We start from the raw sequence: 15095 nt of genomic DNA on the forward strand, positions 1-15095 counted from the left end.
TGACAGCCAAATAGAGCAACATGGCGCATGGCAGCTGAGAGATGAAGGAAAAACATATATATATACAAATATATGTATATATATATATTAAAGGCCAACAGCACGATTCGTTGCCGGAATATGTCAAAGGCCAGCGAGAGATATCAGCTACTTTGCAATTTTCGTGCTTTATCAGCGTGACCAAAAAATGTTGTTTGACATTCACAATTTTTGTGCCGCAGCAAAAACAATTTGCATTGATTTACGGCAATCAGCACACAATAAAATATTGTGATTCCCTTAAGAAACAATTAAGAAGCTACTACAATAGCAATTAAATATGTAAAGATTTTTCTGAAAAGAAAAAAAAAAACAAAAGAAATGCAACTACAATGCAATGTAAATGTTGTCAGATTGGAAAATTGTTTGTAAGGAAAATGTCTAACTGTATTTTAATGATATGGCAACAGTAAACAAGGCAATCAGATATTCGGCAAATTTAAAATTTACACACTTATACTTGATAATTTGGTATACGTGTTTGGCTGACGGATTTAATTCAATATTCAGAATTTTGGTTTTAGTATTCATATGCCATTAAAAATGTATAATTAAAATAACAAACTTCCATTAATTGAAGTATTTCAAATTTATATGAAACAACTCTAGCGCAATAATGCTCTATATTTTAAATGAAAGCAAAAACTCGCATTGTTACTGCCTGATAATTCACGCATTCGTTAGTAGTAATACCTGAAACCTAACACAAAAAAACATTTTTCTTTTTTTTTTAATACAAATTTATTTTTTCCGCAGGGTATTAAGATTCAACGAAACTGCAGGCTACGGGCGCCTGCAGAATGAACAAAAATTATTGCAAACATAAAACATATAATATTCAATTTTTTTTTATAACGTGTTCGCGCTGCGCCACGAGATAAATTGCAATGCGGTGAGCTGAAAGATATATACGCGTCCATAGATATATAAATATATAACAATGTATGCAAGTATTTGTATTTGTGCACATTTTCGAAGCTTGTAGAGAAAATGATTATCAGAGATTGATTAACGTGTGTGCGCCCTTCGGGGTTGTAGGTCGCTTCGGGCTCGGGGGCAAAAAGCGGCAGTCGGAGTCGAGGTCAGAGCCCGGACTGGGCACACAGTTCTGCTGGCCCTTTTTTTATTTATTTTTTTTTTTTTTTTGGTGGTGGCTTTGTGACTTTTTACAGGGTTGTCAGCAGAGCACGAGTTGAAACAAATGTATGTGTGTTTTGTAACTGTGTGAAAAGGGTATTTATATAGGATTCTCGTATTATTGTAACTGGGGCGCCCGCATTTGGGCCTTGCATGTGCGTTAGACAAATGAAATATGGGAGATGACAGAACTCTTAGTATTTTTATGAGAAAATGCCATGCCATCAATTTGGACTGTCTGCAGTGAAAGCTCCATGATAAAACAAATAGTTTTTTCAAATTTCATTTAGCAATTAAACTAACAATTTTTTGAACCAGTTGCTCCCCTTGGAGATATTTGAAAAATCGATGTGAAGAATGTATAGAATGGTCTAGGCATAAATTTATAAACCTTTTACTTACTTACTTTTGTCATCAAAAACAGCTACTGTGAAAAGGAAAGCTCTATAACTCTCATACCTAAACAGACAAATATTAGCAGATATTAGTCGGCTTTGCCCGTGGTTGCTTTCAAAATAAAACTAACTAGAATATCCAATAATGTGGAGAACATATCTCAAATCATCTTTCAAAAAGATGTTTCAAAGGTTTTTGAGCCCCTAGATTAGAAGCTTTTTCGAATTGTGCTGTGCTTTTTTGAAGCAGCTAGCTTATCAACTGCCAATCAGGACAGACAATTTAAAATATATAGATACAATGCATATAGTATTTATAATTGGACATTTTATAATTGACAAAAAAATATATATTTTTGATTAAGACGAGCTGACTACCTCTTAGTTTTTACGTCTGTTTGTATGAACACCTCGGATTTGTAGACTTCAAATATATGAAATTCCCTCATATTATTAAGATAAACAATTATCGTATTTAGGCTAGTTTTCTTAAGCATACCTAAGGTACAAAGCGCTAGAAACTCCAAATCAATTCTCTTATGGCACCCACAAACATTTCACTTAATAAATATCCCATTTGGAATTATAGCCCTACTTTTGGGTGCACACAAATTTGAATACCCGTAACTCCAGAACTAGAGAAAGGAAGAATTACAGCTGGACTGTCTGCGTGGCATTTATTTTGGGTATGCTGGGTACGGGGTATTATTCAGTCGAGCTCTTATGAATTAGCCAAAAACAAACACGTGTGTTTTTTTATTATTATGTAGTAGTTTTTGCTTTTGTTGCAAAATTCCAACGTTGTCAATCAATTGTCAATTTGGCACTCCATCAGATGAATATCGCTTAAAGTTCCCTCCGCATTTTTATTCCCGCTGTCAATTATTGATATTGTCGGGACTATCTGAGAAACAGTTTTTGCAGTCGCATATGACATATATATATATACATATATATATATGACATACCTCTGTACATATGTACATCAGCATGCATGTATGTACGCATGTATATATTTATTAATTTGTGCAAATTGAAATTCATTCGCGTCGAGTGCCAACAATTTCATCTGTAAAATGTCTGGCAATGATATTGTTGTTATTAATCGAGCGAGTCAATTTTTCATCTCCACGCAGCTCCCATAAATCCACAATTCGCACTTTTTTAACATATATATTTTGATCCCTGCGCACGGCCCCTTTGATTAAATTGAAAAATTGTATGAAACGCGTAAATTACACAAATCAACAATAACAATAAAACAAAATATATAACAGAACAAAATAGGAAAGTGTTTTCAGTCAAGATCGCCCGACTACAAGATGCCCTGTACCCAGCTGTACATTTAGCTCGATCTATTCTAAAAGAAAATTGTAGGGAAATGGGCGAAGCCTGATATTGATTTTCAGAATAGGATATTCAATATCTCTTTAGATATTCATCAGACATCGAAGTGTCAACAAAGACGTTCGTCATGAATATAGCCTTCGGCCCATTTACAGCGATTAAAGGGTGTAAGAAATTAAAAACAACGAAATTAAATTGTAGGAATTTTTATTTGGCTTATTGTATTTCAATTTTAAATTGAAATATTTTAGCACATGCATTTATATTTATTTAAATACGTGAAAAATCAAATGCAGAATTGAATAAAAAGTATTAAAAAAAACACGTTAAGCCTTTAAATAACGGTGCAAAATTCCTCAAAGTGGTTGGCCTGGTCAGTGGTTTTGTGGTGCAAATTGTTTAACATGGCTAATTAGCACCTAATGCGCACTGATTGAAGCGCCACAGAGTCAATAAGCAGAAAGCTATGGAAGATGAGGAGGAGGCTAACTATGTACACTAAATAAAGGAAGGGCGTGGCATGGCCCACGATCTGACATTCAGGTGTAAAAGATAGTATGTACGGAAAGTGTATCAAAGAGATTAGTGCAAATTGAAATTGATTTTCCGTGCAGCAGAAATACGAAATGAGAATTTTAAATGAAAATTGATGTAGGTAACTGATGAGCACGACACCCACAAGCCCGACCCCGCTCGCTTTAATCCGCTTAAGCCATCGATTTATTTAACAGGTTTCGCATAAGCAATGTGAAAATTTATAGCGTACATATTCATACATTAAGCTATTTAAATCAATTTAGTTAAGTCAAAGGGACAAATGTATAATTTAATTTATTTCGAGTGCACAGCTACAAATATATAAATGAACCAGTTTTATTTGAATAACATATAAAATTGATATTTATTGTTAAATTGATTATGTAAGTTTGATTTCACTTCTTTCACAACGTTTGGTGTCTGTTCGTGTGAATTTTATTGTTTTTCATTTTAATTCCTAAGCGTACAATATGCTTTCCCATTGTAATTAAGTCGAATTGCACGAACAATCAAGCTTCTCAAGCATCAGTAGAACACTATTTTAAATTCATTTTATAGGCCATCCCCCGTACATTTCCCAAATGGTTTAATTAAGCCCACGGCATTCACTAAAACAATTAAATAAGAACTGTGCCTAGGCCAGTACGCGGCCTTCAGTACTCAGTCAGTCGGCGTTAAACAAAATTAAAACTAATTAAAATATTTTGGCATATAAATCAACAGTAAAAACAGTGAATGGGCTAGGGTTATGTGGAGCATCCACCTCACTTTGAGGGCGTTTTTCTGGCGGGCATCTCCAGTGCTAGCAAACTTTGTGAGTTTTAGCGCCAATTTTAATGTGGAAACTTTTTGGGGGAAGGCGTTGTTGCCACATTTAATCATTTGCTCTGCTGTCTGAGTTGCGGTCTTAAAGCACTTTTGTTGAGCTGTCGCTTTGGGTTGAATGATTAGCAAAAGTTTTTAATTTTCTGTCCGTCTCCCTTTAAAGTCAAACACAAAATTAAGCCTTAACATTCCATCTGCCATGCTGACATATAAAGCTATTTTGTTGCAGAGAATATGGCTCACATTTTTGCTATGATTGGTTGCAATTGTTGCTTTAGCTTTCAGGTGTTATTGAGAGTTCGTTTGGAATTTGTAGAAAAAGAAGAAAGAACAGCTTGCCTTTTTAGCATGAAACTCAAAAGTCAAATTGAAAGAAAATGCAAAGTGATTGAGAAATGTGTCCAGGTCGCTTTGAAGTCAAATATAGGTGAAAATTGCTGGTAATGTCTGCAGCTAATTGGGATAAATATCCTATTTAATGCTGTCGAAGAGCAAACTGCTTGCCAATGTTCAAAGAAAATAGTTTAATAAAGTGCTTTTTAGAGCTATATTTTTGATAAAATCTGTATAATACTGCACTTTTAATTAGGAAAAGATCTAATTCCACTGCCTAAGTATAAGTCGGGATCAGATTGATCATGTAACCTCTGGTATTGATACCTTGAACTGTCTGTATGCTATGGAACAGTATTTTATTTCTCAAAGCTTGCAACCTCATTATTTTTCATCCGTCTTTTTTTATTGTCTTGCAATGAATCATTCATTCTAATCAACTTGATTAGCTCAGAGTTTAAGCTTCGCCTCCTCTGCCCCGGTAACTCTTCCAGTTCGATGATGTATTTTCATTGTCAATCTTTTGCCTGCGCTCATATTTCATGGCTCGCTTATTGTTTTGCCGATAAGCAGCCTCCACTACGAGGTCTCTCACTCCCACCGCCTCCCATTTCCAGCACATTCTCCACAGCTTGCTGGGCTTGCTGTCGTCGTAATGCGCTGAACGTGGACATGTCATAAATTAGGAAAAGCTCGCCGCATCAACGATTATGTCAAACATTGTGACAGAAGCGTATCTTATTGATGATGCTTATCGGCGGGGCTGACAACAAATGTGAGTTGGATGTGACACAACAGGGACGTTGATTAGGGGCAATATGAAAGATAGATCCGATAGAATCACATTTTCTTCATACTCCACTTACATTTGCTGATGACCGGGCATTAAGCACAAATAAAAACGTGGAGTGCTAAAAAGCCCATTTCTTAAATAGGCCGGGCCAGCAGCAACAGCAGCAGAAGCACCAACAACAACGCCGGCAAACAAAAGGCGTTGCGTAAAAACGAGAAGTGGAAACAATTTGCCAAAGCGTCGAGCGCTTGGTTATAATAACAGCAGCAGCAGCAGAAGAAGCAGCGGCAACTGCGGCGGCAACAACAAGTGCGAGTCATTGGGGAACGACAGCGCAGCAAACAAAAGGCGTTGCGCAAAAAGAAAAGCCAGGAAAAAAATTAGTGCATAAAAAGCAACAGCAACGACAAGAGCAAACGGTGACTGCATCAAGGTAGACAAATATGCAAACGCAAAAAAAAAAAAAACGACAACAATAAAAAACCCGAACAACAAGCACAACAAAAAAGCTTATGCCAGGCAACTCTCTTGCCCTCCCTTTCTGTCTCCCTCGCGCTATCTCTTCCTCTCCCTTACTCACTTTGTCGGCACTGAAGCGCACTTCAAACAAAATGGCGCCCACATGGAAGCGTGCGATTTGCCGCAATTGCGTATCATTAATTTGCGTTTTAGTTGCCATCCGTACCCTTCTATCCCTCCCTCCACCACCAGCTGCCTGCTGTCCGCCTGTCGTCGGTCGCTTAAATTACTTTGTAAAATGTTCGTGCCTGCAACGCGGCGTATGAGCAATAAATGTTGTACACACACACACACATGCATACATATGCAGGCATAGCAAACGACTCGACCCAAGTCAACAACTAAACGCAAATGACAGCGGCCATGTGACCATATTCAAAGTTCATGCGTAGCACACATATTGACACAAAAAACACAACTAATCATGATAAGCCCTACAAAAAACCAGAAATATAACATTTTGTGATGCTCACAAAAAACACTGTTGGTTTATAAACTAAAACTATAAAATGTGTGTATTTCAAAATAATTATCTGTTATAAGTAGAAAACTTAAAATACTTATATCTCTGTCATACCAAGTTTCGAGTTAGAGACTATTCTGTTAAATCAATTTCTATACTCTTAACAATAATCCTGCGATTAATAAAGGTCATACTACGGTGACAAGAAGCTTCAATTAGGGACTATATAGATAGATATGCAAATGGTTGGAAGACCAAATTAATTGAGAAGCTTGGAATCGGTCGAATTTATCGAATCGATGCTTAGTCGAGAGAAGGATTGTTAAAAAACTTCATTTTAGTTGTAAATCTACTTTGAACAAAAGCTCATAGGCCCGTGTGAATGAAATAAAAAATACTTAATACGTTGGCTCTTGAAACCCTTTTACACCTTTGCACTTTGTGCTCGTATATACCGAATTATAAAATTTATTATTACTCATAATTCTCGTAAAATAAAATCTGTCTCGTTAACAATAACATTTAAATGTTTTCATTTCATAACACTCTCTTCTTGTAATACAAAGATCAAATTTTTGATTTAATGAATAAATTAAGAGTTTAAATACATAAAAATCTCCATATTAAACAATATATTTAGTTGCTCTACAATTGCTGAGGAAGAAAGATTTAGTAATAGTCGTTGCGTAAATTCAGCAACTAAAAATTCATAAAATCAATTTGCATAAACACAATTTATATCTTTATCGTGTTCAGTTAAACAGCATTGCCCGCGTGTGCGTGTGTGAGTGTGTCAATGTGTGTGTATGTGTGTGTGTGTGCATGGGTGGATTTGGCACTGCGGCTTGTCGTAACATGACTAAAACATTTACTGCGACAAGCTCAACGCCTTAGTACTCATCACTCTAACCCCGCTTCCCCCTGAACACCCCTCTTGACTTCAGTAAGCGAATGCAAACAATGTAAAATGATTTTCAATATTAAATCGAGCAAATGTTGCACTTGTAGGGAGACAGAGAAAGGCAGCACTATACTGGGTTTTTACTGTCACGAGTACTGGCTTTAATGCCACCCATGCTACAGCATTATGGTCGTATTATGGATAACGTTCCGGTTCTATGGCATATGGTTTATAAGGCTGTACGCACTCATGTTGCTGCTGTGTGCGTTGTCCTTTTATGGGGTTTATGTCTAACAGAGGCGTCAAGCCCAACTCACACGGGTTGTAAATTTAATAGTTAGCCATTGGCACCGCCTGTGAGCAACCGAATTTAAACAGCATTTAAGATCAGTCATATATAAAGAATACAAGTTGTGTGTGGCTCTATTAGTTTGAGTGCATGCATTAGGCTTAGCAGTTTATGAGCTGCCAACATGGCTGAATCCAAACTCGTTGTGGTTGTGGCATTTTGGAGTTTCATTTATTTTATAGCATATTTAAAGGCGCCCTCTTACTTTTATCTATTAATTTATTAATATTTTGTTACTTCTTTCTGTTTGTATCATAGTTTATCTTTTAAATATATAGCAAAGGGTTTATATTTAAATTTTATGTTTTCTAACAATCAATTATTTTAATCTAACTTTATTATTACGCAACTTGTAAATGCTGTACACGAAATCTTGTGTATAGTAGAGCATGTTATGTAGAATTTTAACTAGTTTTGGAATGAACCCAGCTTCTTGCATTTATTTCAAATATATTTTGAATGCATGGGTAAAATGAGTTATCTCGATGCTAACGCGCTTTCAAATCTTCATATATTTATATTTAAAACATTTTTATGAAATAAACGTCGCAAAGTGTCATAGTTTTTCTATTCTGCTCAACTGTAAAGCTACATGTATTTTCAAATACTTATTGGTTTATTTGCATACGCCACACATTCGCATTTCCATAGAATATTTTTCACTCTTAATACTACGAGAATACTTTTACGCTACTCGATTTCCATTATCCTTCAACTAAATTATCAGCTGCGGCCACATACCTCAACGCAACGATAACCTTTCAAGTCCTCTAAACTGCGCTTGACCATTAAAATTATTTTTATCGAGCTCCAAATGGGCGATGAAGAGCTCGAAAGAAGCAGAGAAAAATTAAGAAATGGCCTCAAGTCGAATACTCTGCGCACGGCCGAGCGAATGACCGAGCGAAGGCAATTTTCAAATATTTTCATTATGGGAATGGGGAAAAATAATTATGCCAAAAGTCTGCAAGCTACGGGTAGGGAAACAGAGGGAGGGAGATCGAGAGAGAGAAAGAGCGAGAGAGGAGGATAGAGGGAGAGCTAGATAGAGCATACGGCATGGACAGTCTGTTAAGCCCGGAACTGTGGTCCACTTGAGCTGCTCGTTTAGTTTGTAGCTTTTGGTTTGGTACAATTATTTCATGCTCATTGCTAATTAAAACTAAATTGTGTGCATACATACACACATGCACCGAAATAGAAAAGGGAGACAGAGAAAGAGAGACGCCTGACACTCACACAGTAAGTCACATTCCAATGTGTGTGCGTATGTGCTTTGCGGTTTAGAGAAAAAGCAAATGCATGTCGACATCGTAGAGCTTAAATTATTTAAATGTCATAATGCCTGCCGCGACTTTGCCGCCTCCACCCGCGCCCACCCCTCCATGCGACCAAGTAACTTGTATGTGTGTATGTGTGTGTGTGTGCCTGTGTGCGTGAGCTCATTACAAGCTGTCACGTGGAAGACTTCAGATGAGTCTCACAAATTAGCGTGTTTCTGTATGTGTGTGTGGGCGGTCGTGTGTCAGCATCAAGCAATGAATTTTTAATTGCCATCTTATTATTTGCAGTTCCTTAATTGAAAACCTGAAAGCAACATATTACTGAATACCCATATAGTAGTTGAATGGAATGTAAAAAACGAATTGCTAGAATTGCAACAGGAAGCATTTGAATACAACATAAGCTGCTTCAGTTCTAAAAGAACCAAAGAAAAAGCCAGCTAATTACAAAGAAAAGAGTCAAGAGTAGTGCTCTGATCAGAAGTTCATAACTTAACAAAACCCGCTACCCTTAACTATAAATAGACAAATCTTGAAAATTGAGTAAAAAATTTAAAATAAGTATAAAGGTTAAATAGCCGAGTCGAGCTAGCCATTCGTGTGTTTGAACGCATCGATGTCAAAACCTATAAGAACTAGAGACAGTAGATTTGTAACGTTGGTTCTGTAGTCCTCGCCCAGTATGAGCTTAATTCCGATAATCGATAACCTGTCTCTTATCTAAGCAGTCGAGAAAATTCGAATCGAAATGCTGTTTTTGTAAGCACATCTCTTAGGTTTTAAGAGCTAGAGGCATCAAATTTGTCATGTAGTTTCTAGAATAGTATATACAGATAATTATAATACCCTCTATAGATTTACGATTAAAAAAATGGATTTTTGGAGGAACAAAGGTCCTTCAAAAGAAAGTATATCTGTATAGTAGAACAGCTCCATTTTAAATCTAGCTTGTGATTGTTCGAGATCTATAAAAAGCTTATATAGTCTATATTTTTATCTGCGTGTTCACATTACTTTATTATTCTTAACCCACTTGTAAAGAGTAAAAGGGTTTGGTTTTTTGAAACCTAAAAGTAAGTATTATATTTATTATCATGTTTCCAAACATAAATTAAATTAAATAGGCCTGACTGCTACTAGTTTTTAAGCGTACTAAAAACCTATTTAAGTCAATACACAAATTACTCAAAAGAGTGATAAATATTTGTGTGCTATATTTTGATTTATATGCCAAAATATTGCTAAAAGTAGACTTTCCAGCTTCTTTCCTTTTCTATTGGCTTAATTCAGTAAAGCTGTTCGCTGTTTAGTTGCTGTTCTATACTCGAATAGCAGCTTGAGAAAGACAATCAGCACAGTTTAAAGATACATTTACTTTTTCCATAACCATATAGGGCAAACCAAGTCTACAGTCTGGACGCTGAGAATGTCTTTGTTTCCCGAACCGGTCCCATCATCAGACGTTGTGCGTCACGCGGACCCAGACAGACCATAAATGTATTGCAACTAAGTACAAAACGAATGAGACAACCGCCAGTTGTAGCCAATGAGCAGCAACAATGAATTGTGCAATAAATCAATATAGATACCAACAAAATAAACTCGAAGAACTAATGAAAATAAAAAAGAATAGGCCAAAAACCAAGCACTCGTAACGCCCGGTTTCTCTGGCCAAGTTTCGGTTAGGCAAATAACACGGTCAAAAGCAACGTCAGCGCTTAATTGTTTGCTTATGATTATTTGCCCATAAGCTTTGCCGATGCATATCCTTAAACGCCGCTTCCTTAGCACTTCCATTTGCCCCTCTTCAGTTTGTCTGGACCTCATTTGTAGCAGACACACACGGGCTTAAACGTACATCCACATATTTATGTACTAGCTAAGCATACAACTAAAACGATTGTTAGTTGCTCTACTGCATATCTGTTTGGATTCGGGTATTGCGAATTTGTCAGCTGTTTTGGCATACTTATTTGGCATACTCTTTGGATGGTTTCCAGGACAGTGCTGGATAGCACTGGATTGGCACTGAGATATTATCAAAAACGTAGTGGGCTATTAAACTAGAATTTTCGTTGTAATTTTTTAAACCAGTTGCCAGTTGAAACAACAGAACACTAAGGAAGTAGAACTGACATTCCAGTCTAAAAGGTATGTAAACATATATCCCATTTATATATATATATATTCTCCTGCTTTCAAGTACTAATTTTTATAATATATGTAAACGGTGTTTAAGGTCTAGTTTACCTTATGCGTCGTTTTTTATAGGCAAAACATTTTTGAAATACCTTTGAAGTCCAATCTTAGGAGGTTGTAGAAAACTTGATGGAAGGAATGTGCAAAACAGCAAAAACAATAAAAAAAAAAAAACGAAACAAAAAACCGCTCGCCCAATATAATAAAAATAATATAAATGAGTGGAATCATGCGTTTTGGGGTCCTTTTCACTTAAAATGCCATTAACTGCTTCAGGAAGTTTCTGTAGTGCCAGAACTTTCCTTGCCAGATAATTTGGCTTAGAGCATTCAATCTGCGGAGTTTTCCATCTCGTTTGCTGTTGTTGTTGTTGTTGTTGTTGCTTGTATTGCTCAAGAGTTAAAGCCGGCCGGCTTGTCCAGTTGCTTGGCATTATTATTTTTTTTTCTTTTGCTTAACATTGTTTGTTTGCACAAGCGACAGCAGACTTTTTACCATACCTCTCTCTGTCACTCTTACTGCTTATCTATAGCTGTTTCACTCGCCCAGTGGCTCGCTCAACCTGACGTTGTTTTTTTTTAATTTTGTGGGCTTGTTTGCCCGGCCATAAGCAGGTGTGACTTATGTCCGTGTATGTGTGTGTGTGTGTGTGTGTGTAAAGACTTGTTTGTTGCTGTTGTAATTTGTGCTCTTCTTGTTGCTGTTGTCGTTGTTGTTGTTGTTACTTAATCGTCTGTGCACAGGTTATCGTTTGCTCTTGAACTTGCGCCCAGCGCCAGCTCAAGCAAACAAACAAACAAAAACACAACAAAATAGGAAATCGGTACGTTAAACTCGGCCTGGTCAAAGGTGACTTACATTTTCTTGTATGCATAAACTAATTGGCTGTCAACTCGCTCTCTCTCTCTCTCGCTCTCTCGCTCCCTGACGCTGCAGCCGTTTTGTCGCGTTTGCAGCAATTATTAAAACGCAGCCATTGGCGACATGATAAACGATTTCCGCAATATTTCCGTCCGCACGCGTTGCAGAGGGGGGGTTGGCAAGGGCAATGGACCCAACAGCTGCCGCTGCCGCCGCCGCCGTCGCCGCCTCTGCTGGGGTTGCATCTAGAAAGAGAGCGAAAGTGCGAGCGAGAGAACCTTTGTCCCCTTTGTCTGCCCATACTTTAGCCAGTCCCTTGTGCCGCTGCCGCTGCCGGTGCTGCTGCTGCCCGCGGCGGCATCGTTTTACTGTGGCCCACTTCACACGGGCCTTCATCATTTTAACCCAGCACACAAATTGTCCTTGCGAGGCGGCGGCGTGTTTACAGATTGTTCGCAGCCCGGAAAGGGACCATGGGCCAGGCCAGGGGAGCGCAATTGAGCAAAAGACGGAATTGAGCAGAAGGAAAGTGTATGCAGGAGTGCAATGGGCCGCGCAATTGACCAGAAACCAGGCATAGCACGTGGAATGGTTTGCGGAATCTAGAAAAGTCAAGCTCAACATTTCTTTGTATATTTCCTAATCAAATTAAAAAGCAGTTGAACTAATTTTAGATTGCTCCAAATGCTTATTTCAATGGAGCAGAACTAAAGGATTAGAAAAATGTTAAGAAAACTTTTGGAATATTTCTCCGTTTTTATATATTCATTTTTGGCAAATTGTAAATAAAGATAGAGCTCTTATATGCCAAGTTCGGTTAAGATATCGTAAAATACGAGAAAGTTTTGTGTAAAAGTAACGTAATTTTTGGACGAACCATCTCTAGCAGCAATATGATATAGGGATTCGTAGCTGATGCAAATCGGACAAAACCCACCAAATCTTTGACCCCAGCTTCCACAGTTTTTCGAAAGGTATGAAACACTCCCCAAATTGTAACAATTTTTCGATACATGCGGGTGGAATATCTTAGCGAGCAACATCACCAATAAGTCAGTCAGTCAGTTAGTCAGTAAGTCAGTCAGTCAATTATTTAGTCAGTCAGGATAGTTTTATATCTAGAGCTTTGCTTATGTCTATAATTTTGTTGTATGCATGTTAATACAAACAAGTTCTTGTAGTATCAAAATATTTGAGCAAACTCGCCAAATGCAAGCGTCACAATGAAAACATAAATAACTATGAAATACAAACTTTTTCAACTTTTGAGTATTGAAAAATATTGAAAAAAAAAACGTTAAATCTGTGAGAGTTTCTATGTTTTAAGAGCAAGATGAGCTTGTTTCTTGTTTATTTGCTGAATCTCCAGATCTTCAATGGAATACTTTGTTAAAATTCTAGAATATGTGACTCGTTGACTTGTTTTCAAAGAACTTTAGACTGATTCGTCTCGGACTTAAGTGTTCACATTTATGCATACGTATATCTAAATAAATATATTTATATGTAGAATATAAAAGTTTATTAGGTTCCCAGACCAATTGTCGCTTAATATCACCAAATGAGGAAATGGTTACTTTAATTTGTATATTGTTTACGATTCTTTAGTCTAATTTAACGAGCTCAACGTTTAGTTGACTCATTTCCCCTTCACTCCGCCCATTTTCTGCTTCTTCTTGCGCTTTCGACATTCTAAAGCATGCGAATGCATAATGCGGCCACAGGTCGTCGGGGGCCGCCGCATTTGAGGTACTGCGCTGCACACACTAACACATTTTTTTACACGTATATATATATGTGTACTATAGGCATGTACATAATTGTAGCTATTTATTATTCGCATATTTATTTAAATTTTTCTGTTGCTTATTAGCTGGCATTCAAATAGCCAATGGAGTGCGATTCATGGCAATGCAGTCGCTGACAGCTGAGTGGGGAAACGGGGGGCAACAATGGGTTAAATCGGCAGTTGCAGCTTTTGTTGTTTTGTCTTGCAAAAATTTTGCGTACGCCACATTTCACTTGCTGCGGCAATAAAATTCCAAGCAAATCCAGAAAAATAACAAAACAAATTGTGTGTTTCTTTTTTTTTTTTCTTTGTTTGTGGATATTTTTGAAACGAGGAAAAGAATTTGCATAACAAAAGTAAAGGCGCGAGGGGAAGCAGGCGTGGCGCTGTTTGTTATTTTTGGCCTACGCAAGAGCGAAAGAACGAGAAAAAGGTACCCAAAACGGTAGAGCGTGAGCGAGACCGCATTAATATGTTTACTCAAGCGACGCCAGGCGACTTCAATGCTGACGACGACGTCACTGCTGCCGGGTTAATGCACCGCAGCAGAGATTAACAACAAATTAAGGCTTACCTTTCTCAGTCAAGGGACTCAGAGTTTTTGTTTTTCCTGCTGTGGAGCCGGACTCCTGTTGCTGCATCGATTTGCTGCTAGCGACGACGGCGACTACGAAGAGCAGCAACAACAACAGGCACAAATTCGCTGTCGCCGGCATTTTGCCGCTGCTGCTCTGGCTGCTGCGGCTGTTGTTGTTGTTGTTGTTGCTGCTGCTGCTGTTGTTTTACGTAAAAATAAGACAAAAACAAAGCGCGCACTCACACTTACACACACACACACACACACGCGGAAAGCAGCTATTGCTTAAAATGTACTTTGTTTTGTTTATATATTCAGCATTTTTGTGCCGCAAATTGTGGCAGCGATATTTTTTGTTTACTTTTTACTCGGTTTTGTTGTTTTTTTTTTCTTTTTGCCGCGCGAATAACAAATATAAGCGGACACACACAAAGGCGCACACACCAATACACTTAACACTAACACACGCAAGCTGGGAATTAGGCACAAGGCTCAAACAAAGTGTAAGCACGGCGTTGCCTCTACATACATACAGATATTTATTTTTTACATAATTTTTTTATATATTTTGCCATATGTATGTATATTTATGTATTTTTGCGTCGGCGTATAAAATGAAACTCGCGTGCCGCTGTCCCACCACACGCTAAGAAAACCGAAAGAAGACTGAGTAAAAACACAGCGATTCATGTAGTGCATAGTTATGAAGGTAACGCTTTGCGCAAGAACATGCTGAGAGTGTTAGCTG

At 37.6% G+C, this 15095-nt stretch overlaps 1 protein-coding gene across 2 annotated transcripts in view; it reads right to left on the bottom strand.

Annotated features, from left to right (window-relative positions):
- LRP1 (LDL receptor protein 1) overlaps positions 1 to 15006 on the bottom strand; it is a 62434-nt gene extending 47428 nt beyond the window's left edge. For both annotated transcript variants that reach the window (XM_015174328.3, XM_002049586.4), the window contains exon 1: positions 14345 to 15006. In XM_015174328.3, coding sequence (XP_015029814.1) covers positions 14345 to 14486 — 142 coding nt within the window. In that variant the 5' untranslated portion in view covers positions 14487 to 15006. The remainder of the gene's footprint in view (positions 1 to 14344) is intronic.
- Between the last annotated feature and the right edge of the window lie 89 nt (positions 15007 to 15095).

The sequence above is a fragment of the Drosophila virilis genome, chromosome 5 (assembly GCF_030788295.1).
Source record: "Drosophila virilis strain 15010-1051.87 chromosome 5, Dvir_AGI_RSII-ME, whole genome shotgun sequence".
NCBI classification, from domain to species: Eukaryota; Metazoa; Arthropoda; class Insecta; order Diptera; family Drosophilidae; genus Drosophila; species Drosophila virilis.